The sequence below is a fragment of the Abrus precatorius genome, unplaced genomic scaffold, assembly GCF_003935025.1.
Source record: "Abrus precatorius isolate BTA unplaced genomic scaffold, Abrus_2018 Scaffold4, whole genome shotgun sequence".
Classification (NCBI taxonomy): domain Eukaryota; kingdom Viridiplantae; phylum Streptophyta; class Magnoliopsida; order Fabales; family Fabaceae; genus Abrus; species Abrus precatorius.
This window is the reverse complement of record NW_020874384.1, coordinates 1130455-1151071: the sequence shown is the minus strand read 5'-3', so window position 1 is coordinate 1151071 and position 20617 is coordinate 1130455. Positions and strand designations below refer to the sequence as shown.

The window sequence follows — 20617 nt, the reverse complement described above, 5'->3', positions numbered from 1 at the left end:
TTGATTATTGGGGTCAGAGAGTGAGCGCCTGGCTTTGAGGAGAAAAAGACCATCTTAGTTCATAGAGAGAGAGTTGCAGTGAAGAGAGAAAGAAGAGGAACAAAACTAACTAAAACATCTTGCAACAATGTCGTTTTGAAACTCCTAAGATTTGTTACCGCTGATTTTGGGTGGGCATAGGATTTGCCTTTGAAAGTGTGCTGGTTTTGTCATTTGTGAGGAAGAGGAAGAAAAAATAGAAGAAGTGAGAAAAACAAAGGAGCCCTGTCCAAAACTCATTCCAATGAAAGGAATGGTACACTTTTCACTAACAATACTTGGTGTGAAATGAAAAACAGGCTAAAAAAACAAGCATAGGAAAACAATTCAGAAGTATAGGAGTTTTCAGAATCAGCGAAAACAAAAGATAATTCATGAGTAGGCTCGTCCTTTCAGAATGCAAAGATACAATTATAAGTAAATAGGAATCAATGTATTATAGTACAATTTTGATGTAACTCACCAAACCCCGTAATTATACAACAATGATCATACTATCCCTATAAGAAGAAAAATAACGAAAAAAATAATACTAATAACAATATATGTACATTTAATCAGAATAAATGTATAAACAAAACCACCACACAAAAATCAACTTCTCATTCCGCTCAAGCTGGATTTAGATCCCGTGAGGTTTGGCCTTGCCATCTGCAAAACATAAACCAAATTATTCATAGGCACATTTTATGCCACATATAACGTAAAGATGGGAGTGTGATTTCATTAGAGATGCAATTTGTTTCCTTAACAAGCTACCAGTCCAGAAAGCAAAGTCAATGGGCACCAATAAAAGAATTATTACTTTTATTAGGGAGTGTTTATTAGCACTCTCGTTTATCTATTATTAATCTTATTTAAATAATTTTTATCTAAAATATATCTAAGTTCAATGGCATCATGTGATTTGTATAGCCGACTTCATCTAGTGGGTTAAAGCTTAGTTGCTTTTGTATTATCTAAAATATCCTTTATCTTTGTTAATCACACCAATAGCCTAAAGAAATTATGTAAAAATTATTTAAGTGAAAATAGACACATGGAAATTGCTATAAAAACTTCCTCTTCATTAAAAAATCAGTGCAAATGATAACATCCATAAACCTTGAGAGAAGAAATCTAGCAAGAGGGCTTAAGTTGCTATTTGAATGAACTTCCTTGTTTTGCTGTTTCTTCTTGGTATCAGGCTCTGCATTTCGGGTTTCTTCAGCTGGCTTGGTCTTGCAGAATATTTGGCCAGCCAGTTCTTGCAGGTCCTTCAATGAAGATTCCTTTGAACTGCACAATTGTTTTCTAGGGTGTTATAAATTATGATGGATAAGAGATACGCATTTTTTGTCCTTTAGTGTGAATGTGCTGTGTGATGAATATTAGTAGAAGGCAAACCTAGCCAACCGCTGAAGCAACTTCTTGACAAGAACATCACAGGATTTAGGCTTTGTCCTTTCCATGTTTACAAGAGTATTGATAACATCTTCTACAATTGACCCTTCTGGATCATCAGCAATACTCTGTTTTATAAACACAAACGCTATAAATAAATTCATAACTGACCAAATCTCTTCAACCTACAATCCAGTTGATAAAGCATACAGCATCTTGTAATAAGCTGAAACATTTTCTTACACTAATATCAACTTCCACCAAGAAGACTTGACCTCATTGGCAGGTTTTGGCACAGAATTTTACTGGGGCCAAGTCCTCCCACCCACTTACCCCAGAGATAAACATCACAAGAAGTTGCCACTTACTTTCATTGGTTTCATTTTTTTTATTTTCTTTTTCTTTTCAGAATGCACTGCTGAGTTTAAAAAATCACCCAGTAGCTGATTAGTAGTAATTTTAATTTTTCTCTGAGAAGTCAATGTTATATCATAATCCAGAGTATGTCCAAGATATGTACTGAAAATTTAGACTACAATCAAAAGATAATTATATCTGAAACAATTCTAACTGTGGAGCCTTGCATCCTTTCCAACAGCCATCACTACAGAGTAAGCACCTCTATTTGGCATCACAGACTAATTTGGAACTGGAGCAAAGCATAACACAATAAGAGAATAAAACCTATATGAGCATTTACCTCTTTTAATGAAGGAATAAGCAAAACTGACAATGGCACAGAGGATGAGATTATTTTGGCACTTTCTTTATCATCACTAGCATAATGTGATCTTGATATTCCCTTTGGTGCATCAATGTATTCACGGGATGGTCTGAAAAATTAAAAAATATTGCTTAAAAATTTGAAGTCACATTGTTATCTCAGCAGCAAAAGCTTTACCAACATTATGGCAAAATGGATGTACCTGGAAGAATCAGAGCCGCTTGACATTTGATCTCTCCTGCTTTCTTGTACATCATTGTTCAGTTTTCCCAGGGAAAATCTCTCTCGTGCATTCCCTTTCCTTAATCCTCCTTGTATAGCAGCCTTTGCCTACAGAGAAAAATAGGCAAAAAAATATTTTAAAATAAGCATTTTCCCTTTCCTTAATGGCACTTTCTTTATCTATCTATCTACGCCTGGTTTATTAACATTATTGTACAAGTGGAATTCACAGCTTAGACAAAAAAAAAAAAGAAGACAGAACCTCAGCAAGATTTGTAGCACTATCTTCCGAGGAGGCACTTAAATTTCTGCTATTAAGCCCCAGTCTTGACCTTGGTGTCTGGGGAGAATCAGAATCATCATGCTGGCTGCGCAAAACAACAGTTCCACTAGTAGAAGCATCATCAAAAGAAAAATAGCCGCTGCTGGACTACAAGACAAAAAAATTATAATTAAGTGACTAGCGCAAGTGCAATAATAACTAACCAGTTTTAAATTTAATACTCATCAAAAATACCTGGGAACTTTGATCACGAAACAGCGATGGCTGTGACCGTTTTGGAGACCTAACAACAACAGTTCCTGATCCATTCCCAGACAATTCATCCTGCTAATTGACAAGTTCAGTTGTTCAAAGAATGTTACACATTTAAAGGTTTAACTGCATACATTGAATTTTCATCATACTTTCATGATTGATGCAAGTTCTTAATATATTATTTGACCAGTGAAGATGAACTCTTTAAATGAATATAATGTTGCAGCCATTTTAATTGTTGTTCATATGTCGCTAAATGGGTAGCACCACAAGGAGAAAGAAATTTTTGTCAGTTTCAGCTCAAAGTATCTAGAAGGTCAACAGGTACAACTCACTGCTAAGCTTTTATTATAGATCCACTTGTTCTGGAATCTGGATACTACTGAAAAGGCCCCAACATTCCCCATAATATCTGCCCAATATATAATTTAATTGAATTTAAATTCAAGAAAGATATAGCAAGAATCATTTACATCTTCAAGGTGATTATCTGGATACTCGTCATGGTAGGGAACTCCAAGATCTTTTCCTAAAGAACTTTCTAGTGACTCATTAGGTGCACTTCTCCTGGCAGATCCCCCTTGATAGGCACCCTCTGGAGTTTTTCTTTGGTTAAACTGATGATTTGAAAATTCAGTTTTCTTATCTCTAAACTGAGGTGGCCGTGACACATTACGAATGGTTCCAGTACCCTGTGGTCCACCAATGCTGAAGTCCCACCCAGAACTTCTAAGGGTTTTACCCTGACCACTGCAAATTTAAAATTGTCCATCAGATATTTCAAGGTGTGAAGTAAAAAGTAAAAAGATTAGTCCAACAATTATAACCTACCTAGGCTGATTAGTATCTTCACCCCTTAAATCTCTTGCCACCTTAATGGTATCAGATGCCTCCCCCATTCCTCTTGGGGCATTTCTAGGTGCCACCTGATCTTCCTTTATTTGGTACTTCGGACGCTCCCTGCCATGAAAACATAAAGCATGGTGTCAACCACAAGCTCAGGAATAATTGGTTTTTTCTGATTTCTTGTCATAGAAAAAGTTAAAAATGCATAGGCAAAAGGGTTTCAGTAGTTACTCCAAACATCACATCTTTTGAATTCAATCTTTGGAAATGGAAAAGGAAGAAAGAAGGGGGAAAAAAACTCAACAGCCTAGGAAAGATACGTAAAGTACGCAAAATATAGCAAGATTACAAGGAATAATCCACACCTGATTCTCTCTGAAAGCTTTGGACTCTTCCTTGCATTCCGAATGAAACGGTTTTTGAGAAGTTCCTTAGCACTTGGCCTCTGCAATATAAGCCAAGAAATGGAAAAATTTAGGGAAGAGAGTAACAGAAAGAGCCAACAACATCAGTTCCAAACTTCCAATACAGGTTTAGTATAAAAAACTATTTTATAGATTAGGGAAAATTGATCAATGTATTGCATCAGGTTGACAGATACAATTTCAATAAGACCAATCCAAACAAAAAAATCTATTATGTATTATCCTTGTACTTAACAGGTAATGGAGCATACAAACTTAACATTTTTACTGTCAACACAAACTTAACATCCACGAAACTCAATATTTCTTATTATTATCTTCTGCTGGGACTCAAAATTCCAAAGGGCTGAAGGAATATCTATTGTCTGGACTCTGGAGGTACAGTCCAGAAGGGGGCGTACAATTTAGAACTGTCATGTGGCAATTATGTAATACAGCTATGTATTCCATTTCCAAGTACAAGATGTAAATAGTGGCAGGAGGTAGTTATTATGTGTGTTTGCTAGCTTCAGACAGAGTTCATTCTTAGTGGGAGTTTCTTAACACTGGGCCAGCATTCGTGCTTTAGTTTCTGAATAGTTCTGTGAGTTTATTTTTACAACAATAATGGTGTTCTAACATATTTCCCCCAAAAATTAAATGTCCTAAACAAGCATATTAAGTATGATAAAATCAAAAACTGTTTTCTGACTGTTCTCATACAATCCAGAAAGTGTTCACTTCACTCAAACTAAAGCCTAAAACAAAACCTGTTCATTAACAGCAAAAAGAGAAAGAAAGAAAATTGATAGAATATATAAAAATTATCCAATAGTATATTGACTATAGCTTTAGAATAATTTAGAGTATCCTAGATTATCTTGTAGGTTAGTTTACAGAATATCTTATTATCTCCTAGGACTGGTTTCCATATTTTCTTTTATTATCACGTGATTGGTTTCCTTATTTAGTTCAGATAATGATCGAGCGTTATATAAATAAGGACGCTTTATGTTTTATATCACAATACTCAAAGGAATATTTTTCAAAGCCTCTATGCTCTCAATTTCCTCCCCCGATACCTAAAAACCCTAAATTTCAACAAAAATGAAACAATTGTGTGTGTAAAGCATAGATACTTGCCTAACATTAGAGATAACAAAAAAATGAAATGTAGTGAGTGTACAATAAACTCATAAAGCATAGACACTTGCCTCAGCAGGAACCTTCTTCAAACACAGTGAAACAAATTCTTTCATGGAACGAGAAAAATGTTCATCCAGCTGCACAATATCGTTAAATGTCAACTCTTTTTCATCTGAAAAAAATAACATCTCCATCCGGAAAACTTTAAAAACTCAAAATACTTTGCAGCTTGAGAGATCAATTAATCTGATGTTATAAATATGGTACCTGAGGTGGATTCTCTCGGGGTATTATGAAAAGCACTCTCATTGGATGAAGATCAGCAAGTGGAGGCTCTCCTTTTGCCATTTCAATTGCAGTAATCCCCAGAGACCAGATATCTGCCTGTATAAACAAAATACAGAGGGATGATTTTAACGAAATGAAGGCAAAAGCAATAAAGGAACACGGAATAAAAAAACATATATGTTTCAATGGATTCAAAGAAAACATAATAAATAAATGATGTTTACAGTAACTATAAGATAACCTTCTCATTATATCCTTCTGAATTTTGAATAACCTCAGGTGCCATCCAGAATGGTGTTCCTACAAATGTCTGTTGTTATCAAACAATTAGCATATCAAGTCAAAAATGAAATGCACTAATTAATATTATCTTTAATTAAATATGGTTACCTTTCTCCTTGATATAGTCCTTGTTAACTGTGCAGAAACACCAAAATCTGCAACCTGCAACAAAGTCACAAAACCACATAGAAATTTATATGTGAATGCATGTTAGTTCACATCTCAATTTATTTTATGTACATTTGTCAAGTCATCTTTATTTTTAAAAAATTTGTAAATATAGCCCCTCAGAATAAGGCATATATGATATACCTTTACATCACCATTCTCAGTCAATAAAATGTTTGCAGCTGCAAAATTGATATGCAAATTCTGTGAATTATAAGAGATAATTAAAAAAAATTGAAGTCCATGATCATAAAACTTCTAATTATGGTAGTGGGAGAGCAGCTTCAAAGCACAGAAAAAACAAAAAGCCAGGTTGTAGTTGATGATACCTTTAATGTCCCTGTGAATTTTTCCTTCACTATGTAGGTAATCAATTGCATGAAGCAAATCACGCAGAATGCAAGCAATTGACATTTCATCAAGTGGAGGACCTGACTGGAGCTGCAAAAGGAAATAACCATATAGCCATATTGGAAATTAGCAAGAACAAATGAACAAATAATAAAAATAAAGTGCAATGTTTAGGTAGAGATGGGAAAACAGAGAAATAAAGACAGAATGCAAACAAATGATATTGTGCATAACAATGTGATGCAACACACAGACCCGATGGTCATATTCATACTACTCTCTCCATCTCAATTTAAATGTCACTTTAGCACTTTTTTATTTGTCTAAAATTATTTATTATTTTAAAATACCAATAAGGTATTATTATTTATCTTTCAGTAATAGTGTAATGCCCTAGTATCACTTCCTTGATTACATGTCTAATTCATTTCATTGTATATTTTGTCTAAGATTTTACAAATCATTCTAGACTCTGGAGATATACCATGACATTCGACAATACTTTATTTTGTAACACTAGTTCTCAAGATAAATCTAGCTAAGCTTTTAAAAGAAAATTTGAATTATAAACAAAAATGAAGCAGAGAAATAAAATGAACTAACAATGATCTAAAAATTTTCTAAGCATCAACAATTATTTACAGGTTATATTTAAAAGATACTTGGTACCATACATAAAGAGCTTATAACTTAAACTAGCCCCAAATCTTTATTGTAATATGCAACATTATACTTATATATTAACAAAGAAATTTATGAGAAGTTCAACGCCATTTACATGCATTGAACACATAGAAGTAAGTCAATAGAAGTAACCTACTAGATCAGCAACAGAGCCTCCAGCCATGTATTCCATTATTATCCAAAGCTTAGTTTGATTGAGAAAGGAACCATAATACTCAGTAATGTATGGAGATCGACATTGTGACAGAACAGAAATTTCCTGAAAGAAGTTCAATTGTGAAAAAAATTAGAAACATTCTGTACAATAAATGTATTGTGAAGTAGTAGTAATCTAAACAAATTTCATTTATACCTTCTGAATGTCCTCAATTTCATCCTCTCTGCAGATTAGGAAAAAGAAAGAAAAGGAAAGTCATAGCAACATTTGCATAAGAATTATGAGTTCAACAAGGTAACAAAATGAAGATTAGAATCACAACATTCTATGAAGAGACAAAATCTACAACTTAAACACTTGACCAAAAATGGGGCCCACTTGGTTTGCTACACGTCTGCTACTTCCCTACATTGTGAAATGGAAGAAATGCATTTCATATGCAAAATTAGCTATAAAAAATTTCTCATTTCAGTTAATAATGTACAGCCTTCTAATGGAGAACAAAAATTTGAATGGATGCCACACCCATTAATCTAAAAGAAAGTTGAATTTCAGCACAAGTAGACCTAAAAATTATGCACATTTAAAGCCCAAAGCACTCTTACATGAAGGGTGTGTTAAGATATAATATAAAACCAGTCATCTTTCTCCACCTAATATTTTAAACTTGGGATGGTTGGCTTATGACAGTTTTGTTAATTCTCTCTTTCTTTACGCGAGGGGGCTGAGGTGTATTATGATGTTCTTCATCAAAATAAGTGGTTGATCGGTGTCATATCGCCTTCCATCTACTGCATTTCTGCCCATTATATTGACAGACAGGACTGTTTATTGGTTATTGCATCTAAATTAAAGCATATGCATATTCTATATGCAAGTTAGGCTTATTTGTAGAGTCTGTGTGGGAAATGGGGGAGTAGTGGCTAAGGGTGATATTTAGACTTCATAAAGTAACAATACAATTGAGCTTCTATATAATGGCATGATAGTGAATTTTGAAATGACAGTCAAATTCACACAGTGAAAAGTTAAGAGCTTGATTTGTGCCTTAAAGTGCGGAAGTCATGGTCAACAAGGTAAACTATTTCAAATTTTCAACCCAAAGGAAGTGGATGAACTTATATGATCCTCATAAAATTGATGGAAACTTATTGCACTGTGTAGAGCGTACATTACAGTGCACAGAAATAGAGGGATCATGGTAGATGCAAAGTTACTGAAAAGAATAGTGTCTAATGCCTACAGTTACAATGAATATGGATCAACATCTGCTTTTGTTAAGAGTAATTGGCATCCCTGTAATGGGTGCTGTTGTTCAATGACAATTTGCCAATACTCGCTATTGGAGATATAATATAAAAGTCATCATATGTCTTCACCTAATAACTTAAGGTTTTGGAATAGTTAATTCATAACATTGTATCAAAGCCAATCCCAATTCAGATAGAGTCACCTACAAATGTCCAGTCATACAAAACCTCACACTCCAAATGTCTACTCCTTAGCATGAGGGTATGAGTGAAGATTTCCCATTGGCTAAATGAATGGCCTAACTACTCTGTACAATGATTTGAGCATTCTTTCCCTTGAACTAGCTTTTGGGGTTGTGCTATGTCTGGTCCGTTCTCAATTCTAATAAAAAAAGTAGATGATGTCTTTCAAAGATCCTTTAAAAAAAATTTCTTTGGGCGCGGGAAAATGGCCATGGATAAATTATGTGGATCTAATCCTATAAGCAATTATCAATTACCCATATAACTAGCACACAAAAACATAAACTTTGGTAGTACTAGTTATTAGGCTAAGAAATCCAACTAGTGATATCAAACATGTTATTGGGGGAAAAACTCGTCTAACAAATACTCCTATTACTTCTACAGTTCTACTGCAGGACTCTATCATCCTTTTACAAAGAAAATATCAAGGTAAACAAGGAGAAACTGTTATTTTTCCAATGCAGTATTTGGTATCTATTCCATAATTCTAACAAGCAAACAACTGAGATAATTTAATGTATTTTCAGATAACCACTGTTAATGTCTCTAATATGGTCAATCATGCATTGACTTGATTTTGAACATTCTTGAAAAGAATATACTTACGATTCTTCCAAATCGATTACTTTGATAGCGACTTCTTTGTTGAGCTCCTTGTCAAACCTGGGACAGGAGTGCAAAATAGGGACAAACAACTCATTGTTTATTCATATTGTCAACTAGGTAGCTTTATGGGAACGAGGACATGAGATGTTCTGAAGATGGCACAAATTTGAAATTCATATGAATGCCACTTATCACTTTTAAGACAAAAAGAAAATGTAAAGACAACATAAAAACATTTTATTGCCATGTAAGAGTTAACAAGAAGTGAAACTAATCTAAACAGGACCAACATCCATCAAAATAACATTTACAGTAACTTTCCTAGTGTACCATTCAACTATAGATTACATGCACATACCCTGCTTTGCAGCCATTGCTGCTACAAATATCGAACAAACAGAAGCAACAAGTAAGAAATAATTCTTTCAACTCAACACGAATCAATACGTAATTCAACTTTGCAGGGCACATCACACCAATCCAAAATCAAATCCCTACCCTTTATAGACGTCGCCGAACGATCCTTGTCCAATGAGCTCCAATGAACTAAATCTTGTCCCGGCAGCCTCAACCAGACCTGCTATATCAGCCATTCTCAGAAGCAACCCTTCACACACTGCCTACACAAACATCTGAAACACCAAACAGCATAGCTGAGATACACAGCACATTCTCCAAATCAAAGCCAAACACAACCCTAACCGTTGACTTCAAAAACGAAACGACAACAATTAATTAACCAACCAACAAAAATCTAACAACCCCACTACTACCCCAAGTAAATGAAAATTCTCCGAAAACACAATAATTCAAAATCAAAATTCATAAAGTTAAACGACAAAAGTAAGGATAAAAGTCTAAAGAGCAAAGCAATGCATCGAAACACTGCACTTGAACTCAAAGCAAAGTAAAATAGTGTGCGTGAGTGTGATATTAGTTAGGTGGAAGTGGGATGCTAAAGTGACTACACAACAGAATTGAATGCGCGATGGCACTGAGCGAAAGTGAAACGACAACAAAAACAACGACAACGACAACGACATGGGAAGTAGAGTTTGTGAGAGTCAAATGAATGTTGTTGGAATTGGAAATTGAACTCACCAGAGAAGAAAGAAAGAGTGAGGCACAGACAGAGATGATAGATCTCTTCGTCAATTCTAAGGGCTTTTTGGTTTGTTTGGGGTTAAGTTGGGGCTTCCTTCCACACAGGAATCGAATGCCAAGTATCTTCTGTCAGTGTTTGTCTGTTTAATAATGGAGTCTCCCTAAATTTCTATAATAATTATTAATCCTTTTTTAAAATTGTAAAAAACAAATTAATAATTTATTAAAAATCGTAATTTTTATATAAAAAATATTATTATTCATAGATTTTTACGTTGTACCACTCTTATTTTACATGTTTTTATCTTTTCTTCTGGAATATTTTTTTCTTGTTGTAAAATGTTTGTTAAAAAAATTAATAAATATCACATACATTTAATCAATGCATACCTTATTGTTAATTCAAATTTACATTGAGTCTATTGAATTGTGGGGAAAACCCACTTTTAAATTAAAAGTTATCTTGTTTACTGAATACTGTGTATTTTAATTAAGTATAACGTATAGAGTGTTAGAAAATTAAAAATCATATTACTTGTTAGCATTTTTTTTTTATATAAAATATAAATCAAGGTAGGAGGTACTTTAATTTAAATCAGTTATTGAACTTTCATTTATGCATTTTAAAGTCTTTGTCAATGCTGTGTATAAGAATTATATTTAAAAATTGTTTCCTAATTTTATTAAAAATTTATTTTATTATTTTAAATCTCTTAATGCTTTTTTTCATTTAAAGGAAAGTTTTGAAAAATGCAAATGATTGATTAAATTTTTTTTTTTATTTTTTTTATGTTTGCTCAATGTACTGATAGGGACGAACACAAATTAGAAATTTATAGTTAAAGAGCATAATCACAACTATCGAGGGTAACTACAAGCTTACATCAAGGTTGACTTTAGAACATGATGAAAATAAATCTGCATTAATTACAACTAATGGTTAAGGTCTGGTTGGGTATGATTGTTAGTTTTAAATTTTAAAATTTTAAAAAATTAAAATTAGTTTTAGTTTTATAATTTTTCTTTTTAAGTTTTTGTTAGTGTTTCAGTTTTCAAATTTTAACATTAGCCAATAACCATTTCTATTATTTTTATCTCTTTTATTATGTCAATTATTATAAGATAGTATTATAGTTAAAACAATGTTATTAAATTCAGCTAAAATCTATTGGTTAAATACTGTTATTTAATATCCCAGTTTCATGCTATTTTTTAAATATGTGATTTGATTTGTGCAAAACTCTTGGTCTTTCTGCTTATTGTGATTTGAGAATGAAAAACAGAATATAATGAAATATTTTGGATTTTTCAGTTTTAAAAACGATAAAACATTATTTGGAAGTTAGATTTTAGAAGGAAAAAGAAAGAAATGAAAAACATTTATTTTTAAAATTTAACGAGTTATAGTAAATAAAAATTATTTAATCAAATGTATACTAATATATAGCTTTTATTTAAAAAATTATGAAATTATAAAATGTTAATTTAAAAAATTGTCCTCCACTCTCTTCTTTTTAAAAATCTAACCCTGGCTTAAATTGTTTTGAAAAGTTATAATAAAAGGGTTATTCAAACAAGGTTCTTTTCCCCTTAACAATAGAAAACAGTTTTAAAGTAACCAAACAGTCTCTGAAACCGTGTTCTGCAGAGAACCCTCTAGAATGAGTGATTTTTTCACATGGGCGCTTATGTGAAATAAAAAGCCCAAAGTAAAAAGAACAGAAGAAAGAACAAAACATGGTTGTAGACTACAGAGCAGAGAGCAAAGGCTTTGGACCAGGCCCACTCTCGTGTAAAAATTTGCATCACAGATGACATTTAGAGGATTATAATTAGGTAGTAGTTTTTAATTAGAGCTTTATTATAAACATCAACGTCAATATTTAGTATCGTTTTATTATATTATAGATAAAAAAATATTTTTAATTAACAAATATGAAAAACATTTCATATAATATATCTAAATATTCTTCTTAATGAAATACTGTTCTTTAAAATCCTTTCAAAATAAGTAGCCATGTTTTCTTGATCGAATTTTGAAATTTATGATAATTAAAGAGATGGTAGGGTGTTACCCGAGTATTCATAAATGTTTTCACATGGAAATGTTTAGGGATGTTCGAATCAGTTAGGCTCTAGTGTTTTCCTGAACATAGTTGATTCAATTCCATAGCATTGCTTTTGACCAAAAGAGAATTGAACCAGTTGCGTGTTGAAGATGTAGCAGAAACAACAAAATTGACGAAAACTATTCATCTTAAGAATCAATTACATGAATCATAGGATTCTCATCTTCAACTCTTGTCGCTCTTTCTGATAAAACAAACTCTCCATTGTTAATTAGTGATAATCATTAACGTTCTTTAAATTGTAAAAGGATTATTAATGAATAAACACTTGATTGGTATTGAAAATGGAAGGAAATTCCGTGGGATATGGTACAGAAATAGCGAAATAGGCAGAAAGTCGTCTTAAATAAGTTGATTTGACTATTAAATAAGAAGTGATTTAGAGTGGTTAATGATGTATGAGGAGTGGATTAAGATTAAGAAGCTTGCTTTCGGCCATTAACTCGTGGTTTAGGGTTTGGGGAAAGAGATTTGGGAGTGGACCCTACCAAGATACGACGGTGGGGTTATAGCAGGCTCTCACCGGTCAATGCGGAGGATAGATACACCAATGCCTTCCTTTTCCACGCCCATATCCGCGCGTCCAATCCAACTCACATCAATTTATTATTTTAAAATGGGAAATAGGGTTGAATTTGACGGAGCGAGTATTGGTGTGGTTTACGAGAAATGATGCACCGACTCGCTGCCATGGCACGTGCGCACGTGATAGCTTAATCTCACGCCCTCTGTTTCTTAATTAGTGGCACTTGCATTCGATTAAAATAATCCCTGCTTTGCAGTTTGCTGTGTTCCATCTCACTTTGTTTTCAGAGTAACACTTTGTTTAGGTTTTGGGTTTTGACGAAGGAATCTCCTGCAAATTACTACATTGCCACTATGGTCACACATCCTTTTTCAGTGCCCAAAAAAACTTTAGGTTAATTGCCATAACAACAATGTGATACGCTCTTAAAAAATTAATCCAAATCTAAGCCTCAGAATCAGAATCCACACTATCACTTTTGACCAGTAAAGATTCCCTGCTTGGAAACTTGCACATACAACACATCTACCTCATCGGGTTATTTTAATATCTTTTCATGTAAAAAGTAAAATAAAATTATCTTTTTTTAAAATAAAAAATCAGATGATTAATATCTTTTCTTGTTCTTTTCTTTCTTTTCTTTTTCAGTATTAATAACATAGTTTAGACTTAGAAAAAAATATTAAAAAATATTAAAAAAATTGAAAGCATAAATTAATATTTCTAGAAATATTTCAGCAAGTTCTCATCCTTATTTATGTTCTATAATAAAAGAACACATGTTAAAATATGATAAATATAGATTTATCAAGAATCTTTATTGAATATGTTTATATTCTCTTTTAATCCTTGAAATACGGCACAGTTTGCTTAAGAAAATCAAGATTTGGTTAAAAATTTGTGTCAAAAATTGCAACAAATTCATAGTCTTTCACATAATCACAACTCGTAGCAGACTTGAGATTCTCAACTTTATATATTGGATTAACGGATAAATTATATTGATTCTCTTTTGACTTTATTTTGTGACTTGATTAACCATTGTCTTCTCTGTGTGACGTAATTTTCTTTTAAATGTTACTTTCTAGATCGGTTCTGTAGAGGAACTCATGTAAAAAGCTAATATCATTGTTTTTTACATTGATCTTATTAGAGAATTGATATGCATAAAAAACTAACGTATACTTTTTACATCGGTTATATGAAGAAACTGATGTAGAAAGTTAACGTAACTACTTTTACATCAGTCTTAAGTGAAAACCTATGTAAAAAGTTAACATCTCAATATCAAAAATAAAGTAAAGCTAACTTATACTTTTTACATCAATTATATTAAGGAACTGATGTAGAAAATTAACGTAACTACTTTTACATCAGTCATACGAGAAAACCTATGTAAAAAGTTAACATCGTCATAATTTTTTGAAGGTGCATATTATTCTGGGTAAAGAGTTCTATTATTTTCCTGGATGGAATTTTAATCTTTTGACTTTACTTAACTGATTCTATGTAGGCGTATGAACAATCTTTTAGTGTTCATTTTTTTACTTAAATCAATCTCAGATGTAGTTAAAACACTTTAGACGCAGCTATGTTTGACCCCTTCTTTCATCTTTCATATCATTGTGCTAATTCCCTCTAAACTGTATAATTATTGTCACTATCAATAGTAGAAACGAAGTGATAATACTAATTTGATGTCTTTCTACGGCAACAACAAGATTATGTTAGGATTTAGAGGGGATTGCTGTTATAATAAAAACATGTTGATATTATATATTACTAAATAAAAATTAACCTTTTTTACATGTCTATTAACATTAAATGTTAGACAAATTATAATTTTATCTGATTTCAGAGTTTCGATAGAAGAAAAAAATTAGAAATAGAGGAGGTTAAAGGAAAAATAACATTTAACTATTTACCCTTCATTAACATGTTATTACCCAAAATAGTTACATTCTACTTTCGATTATTAATCTTTTCACCTATCAATCTTAACCATTCATTTTTTATCTACAAATATCGACGATTTAGTGTTAATTTCACTTTACTTATTGAAAAGTATTATTTTTATTTTTTTGCAAATTTAATTATTAACCTTTTCACCTATCAATCTTAATCATTTATTTTTTATCTACAAATATCAACGACTTAGTGTTAATTTTACTTTACTTATTAAAAAATATTATTTTTATTTTTTTTAAAAGAAAGAAGGATATTAGAATCGCTCTACCTCGTCCTCATTTTTATGTTTTATCTTCTCTTCATTACATAATATAGTAACATTTGTTTATTAACCACAAAAGCTTTATATAATTGCTGACAATTCGACGGTGAATAATCCAATTTTTATTCACTGCTCAATAATAACTGAAGGGGCATCACAGAGCAAGAATTTCCATAAGTAAAAGTCTTTTACAAATGGTGAAAATATTTCCCCTCTTTCTTTCCTTCTTCGGATTGCCACCTTCCATAATTTATCGCAATAAAATCAAAGCAAACAGAGCTGAAAGCTTCACTATTTAGCTTTGCTTTGATAATTGGACGTCGAATTAAGGTTCCTTCTCGGGAAAGGTTCTTAGACAAGTTTATCAGCAACTATTCAAAGAATGAAAAATAAAATAAAATTTCTCTTAAAAAGTAAAACTATTTATACATCTTAAAATTTGAAAAGTCAACTAAAATAACTCTTCATTATTATTTTAAATTTTTTATAAAAAATTATTCCAACTAACATATTTTAATAAAATGCTTTTAATGTAAGGTTAGACGTGTAACACGTTAGCTAGCGTTTACTGTACAATTAGAGTTGGATAATCTAAAATCACCATTGATTTACTAGCAAAATTAATTATAAAACTAAGATGACTTGGTGACTGCCGTTTATCACAAATCACATCAGAAATTTAAGTCAAACTTATTGTATGAAATTTTTTCTTTCTATAGCTAAATTAAAGACAAAGATAAATCATCTAATCAGTACAAATATTAAAATTTTTTTTGTCAATGGACAACAAATTATTAGATACTAAAATTTTTTCCTACTAATTTAGTCTTCAACTAACAAAATAATCTGTTATTGGCTTAGAAATAAAACTGTTTATTAATTAAAAATCATTTTTATGATGTAATATACAATATAATATAAGAATATTCTCATTCTCTAGACGAAGGAATCTTTATTTTTCATTTTAACTTGGACGGGAGAATTTTATTTTTCTTTTAGTCGTTGCTTACACAATATTTATAAAAATAATTAATTACAAAAATAAAGGAGCATTAAAATATTTTTATATATTTTAGATTTTAATTAGAATTTAAACTTTATTATTATTATTTTAATAAAATTTAAACGTTCAATCAATTATATCTTTAAATAATATGCTAATGCTAGTGAAACAAAAAACATATTTAGTCACATTACGAGAGAAAAATTATAAAACAACTATAATAAAACCTACTACTATAGTACTATTTATGTAAACTCCACATATTTTATTTATTTATTTATTAATATCATAACATTATTACGAATATATTTAAATGAATTAATAGTTAATAATCATAAATTTTGAACTAAATCTACGTATATAAGTTTATACACTGTCTTATTTTCTATAACGAAACTCAAAGGATCCAAACTCATGCAAAACCGATTCCATATCCTCGACAAGTGGTAAAGGTACAAAATTAAGGTCAGAAACAGAAGAAAACCCAAGTCACCAACTCTTGCAGACTTTGCACCCGAAGAAGAATTGTGTGTGTGTGTGTGTGTGTGAGAGAGAGAGAGAGGCAAAGGGTAAAAATGTGAAATGGGCAGACACCCTCTTTCCTTCATTTTCCCCTCCCTCGCATGCTTTCTCATGTTTGTTGTGTTGTGCTTTGTTGTAAGAGACAGAAAGAGGATAAAAGCTGTCCCCACAGTTTTTCATGCCAAGATACTCACATCACTATGCGGTAAGTAAGCACCCTCTTTTACCACCTCCTCCTCGTTAGGGACAAACAAAAAGCACACTCAGAGAGAGAGAGAGAATAGCTCAGCTTCAAAAAGAGAAGAATTTTGAGAACAAAGTAAAGAAAGAAAAGAAGTGAGTTTCAGATTCAGACAGTAATACACAGAGAAGATAGAAGTGAGAGAGAGAAAAAAAAAAGGTGTCAAATTGTGAAGTGAAAGAAGGTGTAGTAGGGGTGGTGGAAATAAAAAAGGTGTATAGTGAGAGAGAGAGAGAGAGAGAAATGGTGGGCTCAGGAACAACAACAACAACAGATAGAAGCAAAGAAGCTGTTGGGATGATGGCCCTTCACGAGGCCCTCAGAAGTGTATGTCTCAACTCAGATTGGACTTACTCTGTCTTCTGGACCATTCGTCCTCGCCCGTATGCTTCTCTCTCTCTCTGTCTCTGTGTGTGTGTGTGTCTGTTGTTTGTGGGATACTTTGAATGTCTTGTTTTCTCAACTGGGTCTTCCTCCATTTTCTTGCAGAAGGGTCAGAGGTGGCAATGGGTGCAAGGTTGGGGATGATAACGGTAGTTTGTAAGTCTGGCTTTTCCTTTTCCTGCGTTTGAAACAAACAGCAAAAGTCAACATACAACCTTGTAACACTCACACTTTAACAACTTAGTACTTTGTAAACTCAGCATCCGAACGGGGTTTGGTGTTTTTCTTGTGAAAACAAAGGGGAAGAGATTAAAAAAAAAGTGTTGATTCCTGTTGAGTTCAAAAGTTGATCGATGATGGAAATATTGTATTTGTAGCAATTTCTGATTCTGAGGGTTGCTTGGATTGGTGATTCTTTGTTTGTAATTTTGCTGTAGGATGTTGATGTGGGAAGATGGGTTTTGCCGTGGAAGGCTTTCTTCAGATTGTTTGGAAGAGATTGACGGAGAGGATCCTATCAGAAAATCGTTTAGCAAAATGTCCATTCAGTTATATAATTATGGAGAAGGGTGGGTACTGGGTAGGTGTTTATTCATGTTATGTTATGTTTTTCTAAGTCTTTTTGTACCTTTTTCTCTTTCTAATCTTCTTTATTTTAGTACCATGTTGGAGGGAGTTACAACTTACAAGTGTAATTCATCTCTGTACTTTGCTCTGATTGGTTGTTGTTTGATTTTGGTCACAGGTTGATGGGAAAGGTTACATCTGATAAGTGTCACAAGTGGGTCTTCAAAGAGCCCACAGAATGTGAGCCTAATATTTCCAACTACTGGCAGAGCTCCTTTGATGCTGTATGCACTTGATTACTAGAACCCTCTCACATTCAGTTACACTCCTCCGATCTTTTTGTTTTATATTCCTTACCTTAAAGGGACAGATTTTTACTCCCAAGTTTCAATGGGAACAAAGCCAGCATTATATTTAGTCTTTTCTATTGGTTGTCTCAATCTCTTCTTTCTGCGTTATTTATTGCAGCTTCCACCTGAATGGATAGATCAGTTTGAGTCCGGCATTCAGGTGAGAACATAATGAATGAATGAATTAACTCACCATGCTATTAATGGTCTCAGAGTGCTTCTTTTATGTACTTTCATGCTTCAACCATGTCATTACGAATATTTTATTTGCATTCGTTTCATGGCCAGACAATCGCTGTAATTCAAGCTGGGCATGGCCTTCTACAGCTTGGTTCTTGCAAGATTGTGAGTAAATTTGTATATAACATTTTTTCTTTATTTCTACACTTTCTAGATTGTTTATTTATAATTTATAATTTACTTTCACTTCTTTTATACCATTCATATATGCGTGACAATTACTCTAATTAACATACTATTTGCGACAGAGTTTATTCAAGTTATCCTGTGGGGGTAAATAATCCTATGTTAGTTAAACTAATGAAATTTATCTATAATACATAAATAAATAACACAATTTTGAATACAATATCTTAACTTCATTAATCTATTTAAGATTGAGTAATTTATCATATGGGGTTACTTAGAGAAATCCTTTACAAAGTATTCTTTATTATTGGCTTAAAAATTATTGTGATATGAAATTCTACTCCTTATAATGAATCTCACTCGAAGTCTTATGAATTTCAATAATTTTAATCCATAATAAAAATACGTATTAAAAATATCATTAAATAATATATTACTAACATATCTTTTTTCACTGGGTTGACGAATATCTTCCATACCAACAAAAATATAAAACGTTTGATATTTTTCCCTTCTATTCTCAGATTCCTGAAGACCTCCATTTTGTGCTAAGAATGAGACACACTTTTGAATCTCTAGGCTATCAATCAGGGTTTTACCTCTCCCAGCTTTTCTCTTCCACTAGGAACACTTCCTCTTCTACTTCACTTCCTTCAAAACCATCCACCATTCCAATTAGGCCACCTCCTCCACTCCTCAACTGGGGTCAAAGGCCAGTTGGGTCAGCTACTTCTATGCTATCCTCTCCCACCTTTCAACATGCAGCTAGATTGGGGTTCCCACAGGCTAAAGATGAGACTCATATGTTCCTCATGCCTCATGCATCTGAGCAAACAAGAATGGAAGACATGATGGGGGAACATGAAAATGACATAAAATGGCCAAATGGGTTATCCATATTCAATGCACTCACTGGAAGAACTGATGATGCTAAACTTTTGTTCAATCCAGATAGCTTGGGAAGCAAACCAGGTGATCACAATCACCACTACCCTCTTAACCCAAACCCTAATTCATCAGCCTCCAACATGCAAAATACTAGTGTGGCCAACCCAAATGAGTTTTTGAGCTTGGATAGCCACCCTGAAGGGACAAGGAAAGTGGACAAGTTTAAGAGGAGCTTCACTCTACCTTCTAGAGTGGCTTCCTCATCATCTTCAACTTCAATGGATCACCATCAACAAGCAACTATGGAGTATAGAAATTCAGAAGGAGGCATGTACCCTGATGTCATGGAGACATTTTTAGAATGAACGAGGGTGAGAAAGGTAAGTTTCATTTGGGAAATGAAAGATGAGAAGTTGTATTTAGGCAAAGTTATTTGTGTTCCTTTTCATGTGTTTGATTTCCACTTTGTATCCTGTGTTTTATTTTTTTTCTGTCATCCACCAAGAAACTTGATTAATGACAATTTCTTTCTTTCTTTTAGCTTGATTAGATATGAAAGTTTTCAAGCTTTCTTGCGTACATATCCTATCCACAAACAATATGTGATTTGACAACTTGTTTTGAAAGAGTAAGGGGTAATTTAATAAGAGATTTTGGTCAATTAGTATAACCAAGCAAACTGGGCATCCAATCCACTGAATAGTAATGTGTTTTTATTAATGTTTCTTGAGTATTTTTATTTGATAATAAGTTTGGTAAATTAAGAGCAGCAACTTGAATTACCTTTCTGGGGTTAGGATTGTTTTTTTTTTTCTGGGTCATGCATGGACTATGGACTTTCAATCTATGAAGTGGGCCGAGTGGGCCTGGCCTGTAGCCGACATACGTAATGACGTATGTTATACGTAATGCGTGTTTAGTTCTACGTTGTATTCTCAATCCGCATTCGATATCTATAGCGTTTGAAATT

The 20617-nt window shown here is 32.7% G+C and overlaps 2 protein-coding genes across 7 annotated transcripts; one reads left to right on the top strand and one right to left on the bottom strand.

The window, feature by feature from the left end:
* Positions 1-433: 433 nt before the first annotated feature.
* On the bottom strand, positions 434-10590 carry LOC113864825 (germinal center kinase 1-like). 6 transcript variants are annotated; one of them, XM_027498981.1, is made up of 21 exons: positions 10436-10590; positions 9833-9966; positions 9335-9391; positions 7428-7455; positions 7212-7334; positions 6370-6481; positions 6185-6244; positions 5981-6034; positions 5832-5900; positions 5570-5686; positions 5371-5439; positions 4118-4197; positions 3738-3866; positions 3380-3656; positions 2886-2975; positions 2631-2798; positions 2349-2476; positions 2123-2255; positions 1426-1550; positions 1144-1317; positions 434-690 (listed from the first exon to the last, which is right to left on the bottom strand). In XM_027498981.1, exons 6-21 carry the CDS (start codon positions 6457-6459, stop codon positions 651-653), a joined length of 1803 nt encoding a protein of 600 aa, XP_027354782.1. In that variant the 5' UTR covers positions 6460-6481; positions 7212-7334; positions 7428-7455; positions 9335-9391; positions 9833-9966; positions 10436-10590; the 3' UTR covers positions 434-650. The 6 variants fall into 6 exon arrangements, with proteins under 6 accessions (XP_027354782.1, XP_027354779.1, XP_027354780.1 ...); XM_027498978.1 differs by having other exon boundaries at positions 6185-6222; positions 10436-10572; XM_027498979.1 differs by having other exon boundaries at positions 6185-6222; positions 9833-10042; positions 10436-10552.
* Positions 10591-17332: 6742 nt separating this feature from the next.
* On the top strand, positions 17333-20118 carry LOC113865675 (protein RICE SALT SENSITIVE 3). The gene is made up of 8 exons (XM_027500385.1): positions 17333-17472; positions 17579-17629; positions 17911-18042; positions 18219-18324; positions 18509-18550; positions 18679-18735; positions 19284-19713; positions 19780-20118. The coding sequence occupies exons 1-8, from the start codon at positions 17333-17335 to the stop codon at positions 20010-20012; spliced, it is 1191 nt and encodes a 396-aa protein (XP_027356186.1). The 3' UTR covers positions 20013-20118.
* The last annotated feature ends 499 nt before the right edge of the window (positions 20119-20617 follow it).

Excerpts from the sequence above, each read along its gene's own strand:
- LOC113864825 (XM_027498976.1), bottom strand. The coding sequence starts at position 9,927 with ATGGCTGATATAGCAGGTCTGGTTGAGGCTGCCGGGACAAGATTTAGT. Across the intron at positions 6,035-6,184 it reads CTGAGAATGGTGATGTAAAG|GTTGCAGATTTTGGTGTTTC; the intron begins GTATATCATATA and ends ACTTTGTTGCAG. Across the intron at positions 4,198-5,370 it reads TGAAGAAGGTTCCTGCTGAG|AGGCCAAGTGCTAAGGAACT; the intron begins GCAAGTGTCTAT and ends CTTATATTGCAG.
- LOC113865675 (XM_027500385.1), top strand. The coding sequence starts at position 17,333 with ATGGTGGGCTCAGGAACAACAACAACAACAGATAGAAGCAAAGAAGCT. Across the intron at positions 17,630-17,910 it reads GGGGATGATAACGGTAGTTT|GATGTTGATGTGGGAAGATG; the intron begins GTAAGTCTGGCT and ends ATTTTGCTGTAG. Across the intron at positions 18,736-19,283 it reads AGCTTGGTTCTTGCAAGATT|ATTCCTGAAGACCTCCATTT; the intron begins GTGAGTAAATTT and ends TTCTATTCTCAG.